This window comes from Photinus pyralis, unplaced genomic scaffold (genome assembly GCF_008802855.1).
Source record: "Photinus pyralis isolate 1611_PpyrPB1 unplaced genomic scaffold, Ppyr1.3 Ppyr1.4_LG3b, whole genome shotgun sequence".
In the NCBI taxonomy this organism is placed as follows: domain Eukaryota; kingdom Metazoa; phylum Arthropoda; class Insecta; order Coleoptera; family Lampyridae; genus Photinus; species Photinus pyralis.
In genome coordinates, this window is record NW_022170510.1 from 13,182,872 (window position 1) to 13,203,703 (window position 20,832).

General features: G+C 34.9%; 1 protein-coding gene across 1 annotated transcript; it reads right to left on the reverse strand.

The window, feature by feature from the left end:
* Positions 1-14,135: 14,135 nt before the first annotated feature.
* LOC116166379 (piggyBac transposable element-derived protein 4-like) lies at positions 14,136-16,100 on the reverse strand. The gene is made up of 2 exons (XM_031481334.1): positions 15,036-16,100; positions 14,136-14,989 (listed from the first exon to the last, which is right to left on the reverse strand). Exons 1-2 carry the CDS (start codon positions 15,961-15,963, stop codon positions 14,136-14,138), a joined length of 1,782 nt encoding a protein of 593 aa, XP_031337194.1. The 5' UTR covers positions 15,964-16,100.
* Between the last annotated feature and the right edge of the window lie 4,732 nt (positions 16,101-20,832).

Below are 20,832 nucleotides of genomic sequence, written 5' to 3' on the forward strand. Positions count from 1 at the left end.
GACAGAGCTTCTGTTATTCAGATACGTTATTACAAAATAGAACAAAATCTCACCCTTTTGAATGCTGAAATTGTGTAATGCGGTATAAACAAGGGTGCAAGAAGCATTAAAACATTTCATCGCTTCGAGCGCAACCAACATGACGACGAGCATTGTTTTCGAATAATTCTAACTAAGCAAAAAATGCAAGATGCTTCTCGGTTGGATCGTAAAATGGAAAAGCGCTTGTATTTTCAGGATGTCTGGGGATTGAAGTTTAATGGAAGCGTCGGAGGTTTATTTTAATGAATGAAGCTGAATTTTTCCAGACTTCTCAAATTCATTATACGAGAATTAGCCTTGTTAACGATAACTAGGTGCAGCGTTCCCAAAAAAACGAATAAAAAGTGGCATGCAACCAAGTGCGGGTAATAGATAGCACACTTGCAAACATACTAACTAACCGACTTGGCGATAAACATAGAGAGAGATTACCCAAGTTGGGTGGAAAGATGCCAAGTACAGGCCGTCCTTAGCCAATATAAGCAACCGTATAGTCGCAATTGAGAGTGTAACAAACTAGCAGCAGTAGAAATTTCAAAATTCCGGCGATTAGGAGGAAAAATAGGAAGCAGAATCAAAATCCATTTGCTCTCAAACCACTTAACCCTTCTACATTCTACAACGTAGTTGAAAAGCTCTTCGTACTAAGTTGAAGTCCTTGTATAATTAATGAATGTACCTAATTTAATCACTACGAACGAAACTAATTAGAGCCAACGCTAATTTCCAGTGATTTGTCTATAGTAACTGTAATACTTTTACGGCGTATAAAGGCATTTATTAACGTACGAATAATTTTTGTTTCATCAGGGCAGTATAGTTATACAGCTTCTCAGGTGTCTTCGTTGATATGTGGTTCAAAGTGGTGAATTGCAACAATGTTTCGCGTAATTCAACCTTTACAATATTAATTATGAAAAGCGCGAAATTAAATTAGAGGCAAGTTCATTAAGCAAATCCTTAATTAGAGAATTTTAGAATAAAAATTTGCCATCCTTGAAAATGTAATCCCACGCGAAAATCGAAGCCACACAAAGAATTCAATAAACTTCACTTTGATTATTTTTTGCAATTGCAACCCTTTGACATAAATAGCGTGTCCGGACACTTGTGCCCGGGTCACTTGCGTCCAGGGTAATTAAGCGCGACAGTTCCGCCTTCTAAATGTTTTTCATATAATAGTGACTCGCGATACTATTGTTAATTAAGGTGAGACAATTGCGCCCCTAAAATTACTGTACTCCAAAGAAAAGTGACTAAAATTATTCGAAATTGATTGTTGGTTACCACAACTTTGAATCCTCAAATGCACAAGTGATTAGGACACATGGGTGTAGGCATATTTTTATGAGATTATGGCTGTTGAAACGATTTTTAAGAGAATTGTGTTATTTTCCAATTTTTCAAATCATCGGATTCATATTAAATTTGGTGATCTATATTTAGAGTCAATGTCAATGGTCAATGAGATTTATACGCATTTGATTGGGTTAAGGAAACGAAGTTGTGGCGTTCTTTTCTTAACAATTTAAAATTCCATAATATATTTTATAGTGACATTCTTACGCCATCTAGGTACCTCTTTTGTAAATCCGTTTAGTTTAGATGTACTTGATTATTATTGGTTTAATTTACAATAGTTTTTTATTGTGCCACTAGAGGTTACGCTATGTACTTTTCGGCACTTAATTCTATTTCTTTTTCTTTCTTGTGTACAAGCTGTTCTTGTTCCTTTCAGAGAAGATTCTGTTAGTTTTGTTATATAAAGATATTCAATTACCTGTGCATTGCAAATTAGTCTACCTTGTAATTAACGGAGCGGTAGCAAATAAAATGTTACTAGCGAGGATTCAAAATGCAAAGATGCAACACGTAAAAGACCTTATATAAAACTCGGCTGTGCCATGACGGGAACGACGGTTGTACCTGCTGGACGGCCTGTCCTTGCGCTATTGCTCGAAAATTAAAACTTCTTTAATCTTGGATTCTTGGATCACGATATTATTTCTATTATCTTTCTTTCTAACGCTTCATTTCTTCCTCATTCATCTAGTGCTGCCCTCTTTAATTTTAAATTTTCTACCTTCAGTTTCTTTACATGTCATTCTCACTTCAGAAAAAACTTATATTAATTTTTCCCATTTTTGTTACACTTTGAGTTTATCTTGTTTATACAGTTAAAAGCGTTTACGTACAGTTTACCGAAATTCATAACTAATCCGAAATTGAGATTAACAGGCAGTAAAAGTACATTTACAAAGGAATAACTTCATCATTTAAAAAGCTCTGAGTAAGACTTTCTTTACAAAAGTAAAAATTGCTTTGGTGATAACCATCACTGTGGGAAAATCGAGGTAAGGTCCATTGAAATACAATCGGATACTGGCGTACTTTGAAAATATTGATCTTTTGTACGATAAACAGATGTAGGGTTTCCGAAGGAAAAGGAGATTTAAGAGTTAATGCGTGGATTTCACAACTTTCCCAGTGTGAGAGTTTTAAGGGAGAATGGAATCCCTTCAATTTTGACTATGTCGCCGTTTCAATACGACTAATAAATTAATACAGTTTTAGTGCTACTATCGCATCACTGCAGGCCTTCTATCTTACAAGTTTAACCACAGAGAACTAAAGCTCAGGGACTCGTTTTGCGGGTTGTTTACCGCAGGCGTATTATTCCTTTAAAACCATTGAATAAAATGTGAGCTGAAAACGAGGTGTATCTTTTGATTCTACGAATTATGGCGTAACAAAAGTGAAAAATTTCGCAATAGGGTGATCGAAAATGAATATTGCGTTGACGGTCCAAAACAAAATCATAAGAAGCTTTTAAGTGAATTTGAAGAGGTATCAAATCCCTAATACTTGATTCAAAAGATTTCTCTCAAAATAAATGACATTACGTTTCCAATTAATTACCAAGGCAGATTATAAATTTAAGCGTTGAATTTGAAAGTTGTAATGAAATTGATACTCCCATTATATTGGAGAATCTCAAACACTAAGTACTCGTTCCAAGAAATATGAGTTGAGTTGAGTACTAATTAATTGCACGGAGGTAACTGAAAAGGAAAGGGAAAAGAAAATTGCTTTTCTTACTGGAATGGTTTGTTGTGGAAAGGAGGATGGATAAGTTCAATGTGGGTTCAGGAGCTACGGATCACATGGTAAAGAGTTAGATTATAATGACAGAACATCCTGTATGTGAGAATATTTCAGGTGTAAATCTGGGGGACTATTTACGAATAAGCACAGAGTTGGTTGATTTTGTTTGAATTTGAATTTCAGTATTTGTTGTTTCTTTTAGAATTGTTATTTGCGTATTATTTTCGTTTTTGAATTGTATCTTTATTGTAATTCATTCAATTTAGTTAGTATTCTGATGTAGGCACATCTGGTCGTTTGCGTTTTGTTATCGGATGGGATTTAATTAGCACGCATATATTTTCTCCGAAGGGGCATAAAACTAGATGTACACAACAATTCTGGAAATTATAAATGCGGAATATTAAAAACATACGAAAATTCGAAACAGAGTAGAAAATACATTAAAATTCAGGAAATTCGGAAAACGAAAAAATGAAGATTCTTGAATAAAGAAAATTGACAATTTAAATAACAAAAACTTTCAAAATAATAAATGAAAATGTTCATATAAACATTCCTGAAGGTTTCCGCGTCATGTAAACGACCACTTTCATGACTTTTTATGTAAATAACTAGTAATTGTACTTGTGTTTGAAATAAGCGGTAATTGTAAATATAGTCGTCCTAGATGACACATCTAAATTAAATAAACGTAGTTTTGGTTTGTTTAAATCTCTATTTCACTAAAGTATAGCATGTAGGCTAAAGAGCTATTTATTTCACATCAGAGATTACAAGATTCACAAAAAGTCTTCTCGTTAACTTCAAAGAAATGCGATTCTCAAATGTTTTGCCAACAGTTTGCCGCAGGGTATTTCGCTACAAGATTTAATCTTATTGAAAGCGCCTAGAAACAACATTAAATCAACGATCTTCCCTTACGAATGTTATTTCTCGATTTCTTAGTTTACACATTCAAAGTCCTGGGTACGTTACATTGAAGTGAAGAAACAGCCTTACTTTTTAAATTAGAGAAACATTGTATCTCCGCGGTTAACCCATACACAAGGATAACTATCGAAGTGCATTAAATAAATCAACTTCCGTTACATTAAGTAAAGTGAGACGTATAATTGAGTTCAAACAGTTTGAAAACGTCGACAAGCATAAGTGATTTCCGCAAGGGTTCTCTCAGAAAATGCTTTGAACGTAGTTGATTTAATGGTATCGTATCGCATCTTATTGAATTCTTTTTCGGTTTTTCTTTCAAATTTGTTACAGGTTATTGGTTTTCAGAGAGTGTGTAGGTATAAAAAAAGGCGGTTTGTATTGTGATCGATAAGTAATTGAATATCATCAGGATAATGCCCTGAATTGGTCTTAATGGGCATTTTAGAATGAATAGACTGAATAAGCTTTAGATGGAAAACGACAGTTTTCCATTTAAAGCTTATTATAATGATCGGGATTTATTAAAGCTCCTTCGTTTGTGGCGGTGAGGAAAATTGTCACTTTTTGTTGTATAATAATGCGAAAAATAACCTGCTTGGAATTTAATTCGCAGCTGTACCTAAAAAAAAAGAAAATATTAATGGAGCTTTGTCAAGTGGATATGTTAAAATGGTCTATAACAAATACAAAAAAATAAATGCGTCAGCAGGGGAGTGGGACTAAGTTTTTAGGGAGGGTGAATAGGGGCGAAAATCGTATGACTGCAATTTCCGGCAGAAGTTGAGATCAGAAACAAAAGTGTTAAAAAAAACTCTACAACCTTCTCGCATAACCTCAAAGTAAGAGAAAAAATCGCAGAAAATCGTGATTTTTGTTTTTTATTGTTCATTTCCGCAAAAATGATCTTCTTTTAACTAGCTGAAATATACTTTTTTATTTCACATAACTACAAATTTTTTCAATATAAAAAGTTCGAGGACCCTCCGTATGGGAGATGTGAATATCGGACTTGATTACGGTTTCAAAATCATTTTTTGCGGACATGAACAATAAAAAAAAACACACGATTTTCCGCGATTTTTTGAGTTATCTTGAGATTATGTGAGAAACTGGCCGGAAAGAAAGTTTTTCACGATCTACCACTTTTCCATTGAACACTCCCTCGCCCTACTCAAAAGCTTAGTCCCACTCCCCTGCTTACGTATTTATTTTTTGTGTATTTGTTATAGACCATTTTAAGATATCCACTGACAAAATTCCATTAACAATTTTCTTTTGTAAAAAGTCTAAGTTGCCTGGACCTTTTACAAGGGCCAAATTAGAATTAGTAAAACTGTGTGGTTTGCTATCAGGCCAAAATGTGAAAACGGAAAGGGTTACATTTACAGTGACCTGATTTGATGTCGTAAGCGAGGTCGTAAGACACTCGAATGTATTGTTTTTTCAACATATTGCATGAAGATACTATCATACACCTACTCATTTGGAATAACATCAATATACAGTGTGACGGAATAAAATAAACAACTCCCCCAAGACAACTTTGGGACCTGATTTTCGATTGTACTTTAGCAACTACTTTTTCAATTCTTTTTAATTTGCCAATAAGATTTGAGTTATAAACTATTAAAAATTGCTGTGCGTGTAAGAAAATTATTCAAAATGTTCTTCTTTTGAATCCACGAAGTGAAGAAAGTGCTTAATTAAAGTGAAAGCAATAAAGTTGTTCAGTAATCAAATATTTCCGGACCGGTGGAGACTCACTCCCTAATAAAACAACTTGTGTGACTACCGTCGAGTTTTCAATTAGTAGGAACTCCCCCCGGAAAGAATAAAACATAATATGTCCAGAATTTCATTGTTTGGTCCTACGTACAACATTTACCCCTATTTCCAGTATAGGCGTTCGTGATTTCAGTTCAACAATTTCTGAAACACTGAACATCTTCACTAGTACCCTCAGCCGCTTTCTTTCAGCAAACTATTCCTTTTTAGGACATGATCGAGCCACATACTTTTCCTATATCTGCTCATCCACCCCCCTAGAGGTCGTTGGCACAATGTCAGTTTATTTTTAATCCCGTTTTTTATTGGAAAAGCAGTTCTCCTTATTATAAAGGAATTCTGTCAGAAATACACGTACATACAGACGAATTTTATATAAAGATAATTGCGAAAGTAAAGTTCTTACATACCCTTGAACCCTAACGCCTTGAAAGTCTAACCACTACTACCGAAAACCCCGGTACCTCTCTTCGCTTATATCTCGTAACGCACACATTTATCATAAACGTACACGCTGTTATCGCTATTTATTTCCAGACACAGTTTTGTTCACGTTCGCTATGAAGTGGTATATTTGTAAATTGCCTATGTTGAATAAAATACGAAAATTTTTGAAACGGCACAGCGACCACCTGTAACATTGGGTGCTGAATACGGAGGGGGGTTGGAGCCTGTTGCGAAAGAATTGAGTGGACTTCACAAGTAGTTAGGTACTTTCTCACTACACTTCCGAAACAAAGCAACAGCCAAAACAGTGGACTAAGAAAAGCGAAGACAATTGCGCCAACCAGAAGGGTGCGATTGCGTCAGTTTTCTGGAGTGCAAGGGCTATTCTGCTAGTTTCAATTTGCAAGGGGTAAAACAATCAACGTAGAGTATTATTCAGCGCAGTTGAGCTTTGGGCGAACTACGATAAAAAATGAAATATATTCTGATCTGTGTGCGGACAATTCGCACTCGAAAAATTCGCTCCCGAATAATTCACACCCGGATAATTCTGTAAATCTTTGGTTTATTAAAATTAAATATTTTGAAGAGGCTACTAGACCATTGCCTTTAATAGAATGTATGTAGTAGTGCACATCTTGGTAAACATCTACTTCATGGAAAAATGTTTCAAATAATAGTTATTTGGTCTTTCATTTTCTACACATCGCGATTCTTAAGTATTTCCATTTCTTAAATATAATCACGCTGGTTTTTTTTTGAAGTTGTATGAAGAGTCTGATATAGTTAAATCATGTAATTTAAGAACACATAATTTTTATCTACTGCGCTTTTGTTTTGAGAAAATAAGAATAGGTAACTGCAACGTCTTTTGTGGAGTAATTAAATACCAAATAGTTATACCTAGTTATAGTATAAATCTACAATATTATGTGTAATATGCGCTACTTTTGAGACGCTCTTAATATTAAAACAGAATCAACATATAATACCGTACACAAACAAAGTGATAAGTCTAAAGTTAAAAATATTTACATTATAAGATCAAGATGAAAATAGAAAAAGGAAGTTATTTTAACGCTCCCTACATAAAGATTTCTTAATGAAGACATATAAAAAATTGTTCTTTATTTCTTTAGTTGAATTAAATTTATTTTAGACAAAACGAGTATGTATAAATGACAATAGAACAATGCATTTCATAGATGGCACTAAATTTGGATAAGTAATTAAGATAATATTATAATTAAAGGTAAATTTTGAAAAGACCCCGATAACACAAATTGCACTTCATAAAGAAACAATAAGAGAAATATCGTAATGACATCCTTTCTATTATTTCTGGAAGATGAATAGGGTTTATTACAAGGTAAAAGTAATTTGATTTCTGTTGGTAGTGTTGTGGTGGTGTTCAGAAAAGGTAAGTTTCCAGTTTTCTTAGAACCAGTTTTACGTTTCTTTGACCACATATGGCTATATGTTGATTATTGGTGACTGAGTAAAGTTACACTAACTGCTTATTTTTTTGCGTTATCTTTGCCACAACTATGGTAGTGAATGAACTTAAAAGTTTCTTTTTTATTTTCTTCCTGTTATTTATTTTATAGTTTGAAGAGATACATGAAAAAATTCTGGCATTTTTTTAAGAGATTGTTAATAATCAAAATAGTAAGGGTTTTGAAAATCTTGAAACGTTTTAGGAACAGGTCGATATTGATGATTTTTTCTTTTAAATGTTTGTAATTATTAAGTACAAATATACTTAATTTTTGTATGGCATACCTAGTACTAAAGCAAAACCCTTAGCATTGGTAAATGCGCAACAAGGAAGATAGGACGTCATTGGAAAGGCTTTCCTTCTCTTAATTTGGTGAGACTATAATTTTTTAGATTTGATATTTTCGAAATATTTTAAAAGTAAGTTGAGGGCGCGCTGTTGTTTATGTCATTGGAAGGATGTCGGGCCGATCACTATGTAATAGAAGCTAATGCGATCGTGCGTCAAAATTATGCAGTTGCAAGTGGTATAAAAAAGAGAAAACTTGTACCTGCAACGTCGAATGCGCTGGAAATGAAACAACTAAACCAAAAAAATTACATATCCGAATTCAGAGATGGGCGACCTTACCAACGATGCATCATTTAAGATTTTAGGGGTTGCACTGTCAGCGATGCGAGACAAAGACATTAGTGAGCAAGTTTTATTTTAGACACTGTTTCCTTCCATGATCAATTTGACGTGCCAAAGCGTTTTTTGAAAATTATTTTAATTTACAGAAATAGCTATGTATCGTTTCTAATGCACCACCGTATATTATTTAGCTTCGGAGAAATAACACCAAAATCTCCCCATAAAAATTGTTATAATAATAAATGGGTAGATTTTGGTGTTATTTCTCCGAAGCTTCTTAAGCACCCCATTGAGAGTCATGGATCTTCACAATTTCAGTATGTTATTTAAATAATAGCCATATAATTTATAGCAAGATCAATTTTTTTCACGATATTTATTAACATTTTTTGCTTTTTTCGTTACTTTACAGTTCTTATCTCTTTAATTTTACGGAAACTCTCGAGAATCTATTTGTTTTACGTTCAAATATGATTATAATTTACTTGAGATTCTTTTAAGACAGTACATACGTATTTCGTTATGTGTCCTTTAAATGGACGACATCGAAGGTTAGAGAACTAGGAAACTTAACTTGCAGCTATTAACAAATAATAATTGTTAAAATTTTATTTTGACTTTTATATTCCTATTGCAATATTACTTGTACATGCTAAAAGGTTTCCAAATGAAAAAAACCTTGATTGTGAATTGGTACAATACAACTGGGTAAATAGGTTTAAGAAATGTCAGGTGACAGTTTTGCTGATAGACCGATACCAGCGTTTAGCAGCATCCGTCTACTTGTGAACATGAGTGCATGGACAATTTACATCACGGATGAGTGTCTTTTTACCTTTTTTTTTGTTTTTTTTAAAAATAAATTTTCATTCATGGTACCTTTAGCAAGTGTTCTCATGTTTAATACGGAGATTACAATAAAATAAGTACTAAATTCCAGATTTTGAGTGATATGGATGCTATTAAAGTGACCTAATATCTCCACTGCTTTGATATGGTCCATTCCATTTAAAAAGGTACATAGGATTGTACGTATGAATTCTTGCCTCATAAATACTATTAAAAAAATTATTCCTCTACAAATTGTATGGCTATTGTTTAACCAACATAAATATTTAAGTGCCACATTAAAATGCCAAAATCAAGGAAAATATCATCAAAAATGGACTTGTCCCTGAGGCTAAAAGTTGAAATTTGATTTGTTACAAAAAGTTGATAATGGATATGAGATTTAGGCGGTGCAAACTATACGGGCGTGTAACAATGGAGTTCGGTACAACGAAAAGGGGAAAGAGATACATAATCTATGAAGGATACATGTACACCTCTTTGCTAAGAACCTTAAACTCCAAAACTGCTCATCATGGCTGTGTCGAGCGAGAAGAGCAAAGAAAGATCCATCGGCTCTTAGTTTAACATGCAATGCCACGATCTGGGTCAACGACGACAAAGTAAGATTAGCTAAACCGTGCACTGATTTTGGAAGTGCAGATGGTTTCCAGTTTCAAAGCCCTTATTTGGGTATTTTATTAGTTAGGATTTCGTTTTTGACCTTATGACTTTTTTATACGTAAGTTTCATCGTTGCTTATACCGTCGTCTAATGTTAGTTTTTAGGTTCGGCCCTCTCTTGCAAAAATTTAGTTTATCTACTCTACGTACTCTTCAAATTCCAATTTTACTCTGGAACCAACCACGGATATGGTCGTTGGGCTTTCCAGTTTTACTGTCCTTTTGGGTTTTTAATTGTTTTCCATCTACGAGTATATTGTAAGTTTTATAGCTATAGTCTCTCCTCAATGATATCTCTACCATCTTGTAGATCACCTGAAGATGACCGTTGGTCGAAACATGTAGTGTATCACTTCGTTTTATTAAATTATATGGGAACGGTTTAGAGAACTTTTATTCAATATTAATAAATTATCCCATTTAGAGTTTGAACACAAAATGGACGTCACGATTCCAAATTATACCTTAATATTGAAAGTATCCAAATTTTAAATGTAGCTATACGTCTATTACATGCCCAAAGTAATAAAACGTGATATTGGTGAGTAATATTGGAGATTTCAAGCTCTGAGTTAATTTAATACTTCACAGCCGACTTTCTATGTTAAAAGTCAACCATACACAAAATACCCTCTCAGGGGAGCGAAATTCTGGTGCGAATTATTCGGGTGCGAATTGTCCTACAACCATTCTGGGTTTCTGATCCTGTATCATTGTGATGAACAGGACACTTATGAAACGACCTTCGTACATTTCTAATTTATTTACTGCGCCCTATAACTTACTTTTCTTTTCTGTAAATCGTATAAGTTTAACTAAGACAAATATATTGGCTTTCTGGAAGTAATCGAATCTGTTTACAGACGTGTTTCTTTGATATAATGACGTAAAAATTGGTTTATAGTAGGTATTATCTAGCGCACATGCCCTATTCTAATCACGCGTAATATCTCATTTCATTACACGTCACTGTCAGAAATTGCGTTCTCATTCCTATTAGAACCTTAAACCCGCCCTTTTTTTTCGGGTTAGCATCTCATAAGCTTTACAACCTCTGCCTAATTTCGTTTCCTACGCTAAATCCAATCTTGTATAAACGCTTGCAGAAAAAGACGCAAATATCTAATCGATTTCATTTCATATTAGAAAAAAAAAGCTCAACGTTCGAATAAAAAAGTAAAGCTTGCATTTGAAGCTTTACATAAACATAAAGATTTATTGAGATTCAAATAAAAATGTCTTCAGATATTTAAATTTCTACTTTACATCAATATTGTATGAAGAGGGCACCTACGCGATATATTTTCATCGCTTTTAGCTGTATAGGTACTGCATGTCTTATACAAAAATAATAAACATTTTCATTAGAAAAGGCGCTAGTCTTTTTTATCGATTCCAAGCACATGAATACAAGCAATACTCAGAGTGAATCAAAAAGCTTGACTTCTTCATAAATAAATACTTATTGTAACTTCCGTTGTCTTGAATTGCCTTTGTTCTCTAGTTCATGGAGAATTATTCTTTCAAGCATGATGGCATCAAAAGTAATCGCTTGATCGAAGATAGAAGTTTAATACAAATTGGTGCATTCAATAGTTTCTAATTCATGCAAAAAACTCGCTGAAACGTATGTTACAATTACTTCTTCCACTCTGTCCTACCTCTGGTTAATTTTAACTAATTTGGGGTGGTTCTTGTTATGTAATTATATAAATAAATGTGCTTCGGCAAACTGTAGAAACGACGGATTGGATGGATTATAATTCCTTTACCATAAAAGATATCGAAAAAAATGTAGGAGCAAAATTGTACACAGTTACTGTTTCTAATATATTTCTGGGCACCAGTGGCGTATCAATTTTACGTTTTTTGGAAATGAAACAACCCATATTTAGGAAAGTAGTCCAAATAGTACCTTTTTTGTAACATATTATACCGTTAACTTTATCGACTTCGCTGTTATAACCATTCTGTCGAACTTCTTCATTGACCCTCGCTAAATGTCACACTACTTGTTAAAATTTCGGATGGCACCCCCCTAAAGAAATTATAGCTCTGGATTGCCAAAACTACAAAATTTCCACTTAAAAAAAGACACATTTCAAAAGATCCAAAATTAAAAATATATGGTTAACAAATTAAAAAAAGGTTTGGGTAGTTTCACTAAAGTGAAAAAGCAAATCTATCAACTTAAAACAAATGTTCGAAATGGCAACCTTTCCGTTGGTGCCATACCCGCAACCTGGACTTTGAGGACCCCAGGTGTACACCACGGAATGCCGCATAAATTGGAGACAATTTTGTTTAGTCCAGGACGTGCAGCAATGACTTTTGAGTGAAAATATTGGGTGCCGAGCTATTTTATTTCTTTTGATCAATCTAACACGATCGATGTATAAATGTTTCACGAAATCGAAATTGGCATCATTCATAATTATTTCGTTCCAAGTAAATTTGTAGTCGTATGCCGTGAAACAAAAACTTGGTACGTAGGTACCCATTAATTTTAATTACGTTCATCTACTTAGTAAATGCTTTGACAACTACATGTTAAAGGAATTAAGTTTTAAACGATATAATTTAATATTGTATGGAAGTGGAGCGTTCAGGTACCTACCTATACGCCAGCCACACTACCCCACATACACGCAGACGGTTAATTACAATTAAAAGTAAGTTCCGTTAGGATCAAAGTGAACTTCTCTTAATCGTTGAATAAAAGTGTTATTATTATGTCTTAATGCAGTCAACTAAAACTGTATAAAGGATAACAAGTTAAAAAGTAATCGTAAACGATTTACATAAAGCGCATTTCCACTTGCATTCATTTCCCATTTGTAAGATGCAACTTCTGTTAAACTCGTAAAAATCCGGCCACAAATATGAAAGATAGCGTTGCACATGGGCAATCCATTGTTGACGTGCTACTTCAATTTCAGTTTATGAGAAGAATTTCATTTCAATGTTTTTCTAAATAAGAAAGTTGGAACTGCGCATGCGCAAAATAAAATTTTGAAACTGGCGTTAGATTTTCCTTTATTCCAAGTGCCTATGTATCAAATTTCATTTAAATTCTTCCATAAATAAAAAAAGTTGGCACTGCGCATGCGCAAAACCAAATTTTGAAATTGGCGTTTGATTTTCCTTTATCCCAAGTGCCTATGTATCAAATTTCGTTTAAATTCTTCCATAAATAAAAAAGTTGGCACTCCGCATGCGCAAAACCAAATTTTGAAATTGGCGTTTGATTTTCCTTTATTCCAAGTGCCTATGTATCAAATTTCATTCAAATACTTTTATAAGTAAAAAATTTGCAATTCGGTTTATAAATGGTCGAGATGCGAAAAGGGCACTGTGAATTTTGAATCGATTCGATTCAACTTTTGGCATTGCGTATTATATGGTTAAAGCTATGCAAATATTGAATTTCATGCAATTCAGTTCATAACTAACGGAGATGTAAAAGCGATCGAACATTTCTAAACAAAGTTATCGTTCACACGGACAGATAGATGGACAGACAGACAAAGGAACAGACGGAGCGACCAACCGGCAGGCGACAGATAGCAATGCAAAATTATAAACGGTCTCTAGGATCGTTAATAAACGGCAAAAGTGTAAAATTATGGAACATGTAAAAAACGGTTTTTTGTTTTTTTTTACAATAACTTTTTTTGTAAGCGGTACAGAAAAAATTCCTTCCTTGGTACAAGACTCGACACCATAACAAACCAAATAGCGAAAAAAGTAGAACAATAGCTCTTAAGATAAAAAACTAGTAGCGTCGCAAAGTTAGCGGACGGACGGACGGACGGACAAAGTGGCCACAATAGCGCATTTATTTTTTATTTTTGTGGAAATGCGCTAAAAAATGTGGGATAGGTGACTGCTTCTCATCACGAGAAAAATATTTAATTTCCTTGATGCAAATAACGAGGGTTAAGGAATTGTTCTGGTAGCTTTGGTAGGTTCGTATGGGTTAAAACCCTTATAATACCAAGCTCTTATTCTTACGTGCGTTACCAAGCGGGGTGCATTTGCACCCCATTAATTTTTTACATATAATTACAGTATTTCTACATAATTTTACTCTATTAGGTTCTGGTTGAATGGAAAAATATGTAATCAGTGATATTTAACCTTTATTTAACTCAGGCTTCATAAATTTAAGAAATGGGTAACTATTGTTTATTTTTACATGTTAGACATAACACTTGTTTTTGGGAATGTTCTAGACATCTAAACTGGCAACAATGTATACAAAACTGTCTTGATTTTCGGTCTTTGACTCTTGTACAAAGATAACATCGACCTTGAGTTGCCTCTGGTTGTTCTTGTGGTGTTCTTTCTTCTTTCATTTCAGGAAAAACCTTCAGCATACATTCTTTTATATTCGCCTTCAAACCATTATTATTTTTATAACGAAACATTATGTGATCCTTAGATAAATCTTTGCCTAATTGTAGCAGAAACCTTCTTCTTGCATCTAAATGGCCCTTTTCATATTCAGGATTAGCCATCACCCATATTTTGAAGGCATTTATCGCTGCAATATCAATCATGTGATAGAATATTGCCATAGGCCACCTAGCAGTCTTTCTTTGCGTGGTGTACTTTTGGGCCATTTGATCTGTTGCATCTACCGCACTTTTAGTACTGTTATAATGTAAGATTATGTCTGGTTTGTTGTCCACATCTTTACTATTGACTTTATCATCCTCGTGTTCGCTGGAAAGTAATAGAACTGCGCGCCTTTTTTCTGGCACGTATGAAACCAAAGTGCGGTTCTTTTTGAAAGCGAACATAGAAGACAATACTGGCTTCATTGGAGAGGGCAATAATTCTCTGGGTATAAATGTTTTATTTTTACGAAGTGTTCCACAGCGCGTTAATTTTTTTTCCCAGAGTTTACCAGCCAGCTTAAGGCTTGTAAAAAAATTGTCGGTTGTTATACCGTATCCTGTACCTAAATGTTCAACAAGATCAAGGATCACCCGTTCGCCTTGGTTTTTTTCTGGTTTATTGTTTATTTTTCCTAAAACCCAGACAAAAGTTGGCTACATGACACAGAATACTAAAACCTAAATACACCTGCATGTTCACAGTATAGTTCGAACCACAATCCGCAAGAGCCCAAATCTTAATTCCGTACTTGGCCGGTTTATTTTTCATATAGACTCGAAATGGTGCTTTCCCTCGAAATGGCACTAGTTGTTCATCAACACATAAATGATGACTTGGGTTGAGCGCACGTTTACAGTTTGACACCAGTTTTTCAAAAATATCTCTTACAGGTGCCAATTTATCGATAAGTCTTCTCTCTTGCCTCGTCTCAAAATTATCGAAGCGCAAGAATTTTGTTAGGAAATTATATCGATTTCTGGAAAGTGTTGCAGGAAAAATGGGCCGACAATACGCGAGATCACTAGTGAAAAGCATTTCAATGGGTTCCCTACTTGCTTGCAATGCTCCCATGGTGATCAATAAGCCTATGTATGCTTCAATTTCAGTGTCATTGGTTGCTGCATATTTCTTGGTACGGGTGGGATTTGCAGCATTCCACTCATCAAAATATTGTCGAGCTTTACGGTTGGTTTCCCGCACAAGGATTTCCAGTATATCTGGAGTAAAAAATAAAAAAAATGCGTCTTTGATGCTGGATGTTTTGGAATTTGACCCTGGGGCAACGGTAAGGATATTTGCTCGCGAACGTCTAGAAATTTTATTTACGGGTAACTTAGACCAATGTGTACCATCTTTGGCAATATAAAACGGATCACTATCCCCACACGAGTCCGATTGGTCAACCTGCAGCGGTTCTGTTTCTTCATCATTTGCACAAATTAGGTCATCAACTTCTTCTTGGTCAGATACATGGTCGTTATCTTCAATATCACTTGCGGCATCTTCTTCAATCAGCGCGTCGTATTCCGTATCATCCTCTTCAAGTAACATCAGCATTTCCGCTTCTGTGAGGTTATTTTCATCACGAAAACGTAACCGGCTCATCGTTATCACGAATTCACACCAAACAGAAAAATTCAATCAACGGACAACACTACCTGTATGCTGTCTAACACATCACTGGCTAATACAAATGTTGCCATATTGCCAAGCAGCCGACGCATGCGTCTTGAAAGAACCAATTCATAATACGCATGATTTATATGACGGAAATTCAACAAGCGTCCGATACCAAGCGGGGTGCAAACGCACCCCAGAGTGTATTGTCTCAATTATTTTTGTTTAGAAAAATTATATAAAATCAAATAATGTATAGGAGATGCCCAGAAGACTAAAAACTACAATTACCAACGACCACAGAAGTCACAAAAATTTGTTGTCAAAATTATGACCAAAATACAGACGTTGGGGTGCATTTGCACCCCGCTTGGTATTATAAGGGAGTGAAAAGCAAGTCACACAAAAATACAACGGAAACAGTGGTAAATTTGACAAAGGTCGATTCAATCCTAAAACATCCCAACTTCCAAAGGACCTGTTGTTAGTCAACCCACCGTTGATAGTCGCCTCTTAAGACATGCGGTCTCCCTGCAGTAGGTAATTCTGCCGAATAGAAACGAACACCACAAAAATAAAATAATAAAAAAACTGTTGAAGATAATTTGTTAAAATGATTGTTAGCATCCAAATGTGTATTATGTTGTTTACAGTCATTTCTATCTAATATTTAAAATTCCTTCAGGCGAATTTACTTCATAGTGTAAACGGTTCAAACAGAATTCGTTTGTCGATTGGTTCGATACGTGAATTCGGATCAAGTAATTAAAAGTAATTTTCTAATGTCAGATGTAATAAAAGTCATTGTTCATATATAGTTTTCAATAAACTTCTAATTTAATAACGATATAATAACTGTGTAATAAGTGCTAATCATTTCCTGAATCCTGCAATAATCCAAGAGGTTATGGGCCCAGACCAGGAAGTTGTGGAAATAAATTAGTTACATCATAATAACTTGTAACAGTCCATTCCTTTTTTTTAAAAAACACCTTAGCCCATACTGTAGGGACGCTAATGGTAAATAACATTAATATTTAAATATGTAAACTCATACACATGCGTTATCGTGAATGCGCTTTCTCGCTTAACAATAAAATTTCAGTCAATTGTATTTTTGATATTCGATTTTGAAGGCACCGTTGACAACGCTCCGAAAGTGGCCAAAGAAAATTATTGTGTTGAAAACCTTTAAAGGGGTTGATTTGGCATTTTTGCTCTGGATTTCTGGTTGCCGTTCGACGCATAGTTACCTTGTCTTATCCGGCCCAGTTTGGGGATTTAAAGCGTTCACCTACTGAAAAATTTAAGAAGATCTATTCAATAATCAATAAAAGTCAAAAATCTTATAGCAGAAACCCTGTCCCTAGAGGTAAGCATTGTCAAATCAAAAGTGAAGTATGCGCTCTTACAGTCTAGATTACATTAATTCGTTTTATATAGGGTTTTTTTCGTGTACTGTACATCACTGGATATCCTACTGTTGGCAAGAAATCATATAGAAATCTAATAACCAACGTCGGGTTCAATTTCTTTAGCTCCTCTTCATGGTATCTCCATCACCGTCCATCATCGTTCCTCAACCGCCAGTCATCATCTCTCAGCTAAGTTTTTGTGTGTTTGTGTTGTCCCTAAGAACAATCCTTAATTATAAGAAGATTAATTGTAATAACCTGCACAACGATTGTCCTTCAGACTTATGTAAATACACATTGTTCACCAATCAGCTGGCCAGATGTGCGGTTTCTCCTAAAGTCAATTTATAGGAACGAATTTTGATGCATAGATTAGTTGTTTGCCTTATCTGCGCACATATTACGAAGAATTAAAATTTTCCTTTGGTGTCCTATTTTCTTTTCTTTTAGTTTTCCTCGTTAGTTGGCAAAACTCCTTAGCTCTAATTTTTCCTCAATTTATTTAGTGCCACGAACCATTAATAAAGTAGGTAATTATTATCCGTACGAAAATAGTACGCCCTGAGATTGTATTGTCGTGGCAAACTGGACAAACATACGTGGGAAACATTTTTTTTAATTTGAAGAAAAAATGACATCGTATGGACCAGCAAAAATTGAACCACTGACACACGAAAATTATCGTTCATGATGTCGGCAAATGAAGGCGATTTTAAATCTGGATGACTTATGGGAATTCACATCAGGAGAAAATGTGAAACCAGAATTACAATTCGAAGAAAATGGAAATTCGACAGCAGCATCAACAATTGCAAGAAAAGTCTGGTTGAAAAAGGATGAGCATGCACAATCCTTGATGACTCTTGCAATGACCGGTGAGCAAATTGAATTAACCAATGATTGTCAGACGTCAAAAGAAATGTGGGATAAACTGCAGAAAATTCATGTGACGCAAGGACCACTTAGAAAATCAATGATGGTCAGAAAATGAGCGGTAACGAGACTAGAAGACGGAGAGGATGTTAGGAAACATTTAAATGAGATGTTTACAACGTGGCAGAAACTCAAAGAACTGTCACTGGAAACTAGTAAGGAATTATTTTCTTATCTCATTTTACTAAGCCTTCCGCCAAGTTTTGAGGTATTATGCACCACAATGGAGTCTCAAGACACATTACCGGACCCCGAAGAACTGAGAATCAAAATCATTGAATGTCGAGATTCAAGGAAGCACCATGCAGAAACAGGAATACAAAATGCCATGGTCGCAAAGAAGAATTTCGATAAAAAGTCATCGGAGGAAATTGAAAAGGAAAAGAAATTTCCGTATAAATGCAACCGCTGTAGAAAGAAAGGACACATGGCAAAATTTTGTAACCGAAAAGAAAAGCCAGACAATTCCGCTAAAGCAAACAACGTGGAAGCTACAACAATGTACTCTGAAGTTGTACCAGAAGCTTTTGGAGGATTACTCAATTATGGGAAAAACAATTGGTGTGTTGATAGCAGATGTACGTCACATTTATGCAAAGATGAGGAAAGTTTCACAAAACTGCAGAATACAAATGGAGGGAAACTAAAACTCGCCAGCAATTCATTTACAGAGATCAAAGGAAAAGGAACAGTGGAAATTAAGTCGAATTTTGACGGAAAAGTCAAGGAAATAAAAATTCAAGATACGTTCTACGTTCCAGATTTGAGAATGAATCTCCTATCTGTGGGAAAAATAACAGACAATGGGATGATAGTCACTTTCAATGATAAAACCGCAAATATCGTCGACAAGGAAACTGGGAAGTTGATTCTCCAAGCAAGGAGAATAAACGAATTGTACATAATTCAAGAAGAAACGAATGAATGCAATTCTGTACCAGAAGTGACGACGAAAGAATCGAGACTAAATAATATCGAAATATGGCATCGAAGATTGGGTCACGTAAACTTTAAAGATCTTCAAGAAGCTTCAAGAAAGGGTACTATTAGAGGTATTAACATCGATGCAGTCAGGAATGGTCTCGAATGCGAAATCTATATTCAAGGAAAAATGACAAGAACTCCATTCCCTATACGAGAAAATAAAACTCGTGGGATCATTAATGTATTTAGCAGTTTCTACGAGACCTGATATAGCTCACGTAGTCAGTTATCTTAGCCAGTACAACTCCTGTTACACCAAGACACATTGGATAGCTGCAAAACGAGTACTCCGGTATCTAAAGGGTACGTCAAACATTGGTCTAAAATATCAGAAGACAGCAGATTCGTTAAAAGGTTACGTGGATGCGGACTACGCAAATTGTGTCGACAGTAGAAGATCGTATACTGGATACACATTCATTTTAGGAGGAAGTTCAATTTCATGGGAATCGAGAAAACAGAGCACCCCAGCTTTATCGTCTACTGAAGCATGGCGTTAACCGAAGCTGCAAAGGAATCTGTTTACTTACATTACATCGATTTCTTACAGAACTCGGATTTGAGCAAATATTGTTCTGTGACAACAATGGAGCAATAAAGTTGTCGAAAAACCCAGTTTTTCACAGCAGAACTAAACATATTGATGTGAAACATCACTTGATAAGAGAGATTATTCAAAGTAAGGAGGGTCCAAAAATCGAATACATACTTATCTACGAAGGAAATGGGCTGCAGATATAATGACAAAGGGATTACCGAAGCCAAAGCATCAAAAATGTTTAGAAATATTAGGTATTTCTAAATATGAAATAGTCCATAAAGAATAATTCACATATCAAGGGTAAGTGTTGAAAATAATTTGTTAAAATGATTGATACGTGAATTCGGATCAAGTAATTTTCTAATGTCAGATGTAATAATAGTATATTATATACCGCGGGACTGAAGTAGTACTTTTAATCCTGAAGGTCAAGTTTATGGCCCGACCGAAGGGAGGGCCATAATTTACCTGAGGGATTAAGACAACTACTTCAGTCGCAAGGTATATACGATATTTTTCGTACTTCCGAAACCGAAACACTTAATATGTATGGAGTTAGAGAACGCGTTCTTTAAAAAAATCGCTGATTAACCAGTTACCATAGGAACGTTGCGTTGGTATGACAATTCCTATGCTATGGTAACAAAAATAATTTGGAAACTGTCATTGCTAGTGTCATAATTTTAGTGGTGGGTGACAAAATTTGATATTGATAAAAAGCAGACAAACTAGGTATAGAATTGATACCACCGAAATCCAAAAAACTATATGAGCAGCAGTACGATGCGTTTAAGAAGTAGTGCCGCATACAAAATGTGGAACAACCTACTGAAATTGCCTTGTTAGTAATTTCATCCTTCCGGGATTTTCGTCTAAATTTAATCCCGGCGGGACAAAAAGTGACACTTCAGTACTTGTCATAATGGAGTGAAGTTCTTACTTTAGTCCCGGAAGTACGAAAAAGTCATTGTTCATATAGTTTTC

Excerpts from the sequence above, each read along its gene's own strand:
- LOC116166379 (XM_031481334.1), bottom strand. The coding sequence starts at position 15,963 with ATGAGCCGGTTACGTTTTCGTGATGAAAATAACCTCACAGAAGCGGAA. Across the intron at positions 14,990-15,035 it reads GAACATGCAGGTGTATTTAG|GAAAAATAAACAATAAACCA; the intron begins GTTTTAGTATTC and ends TCTGGGTTTTAG.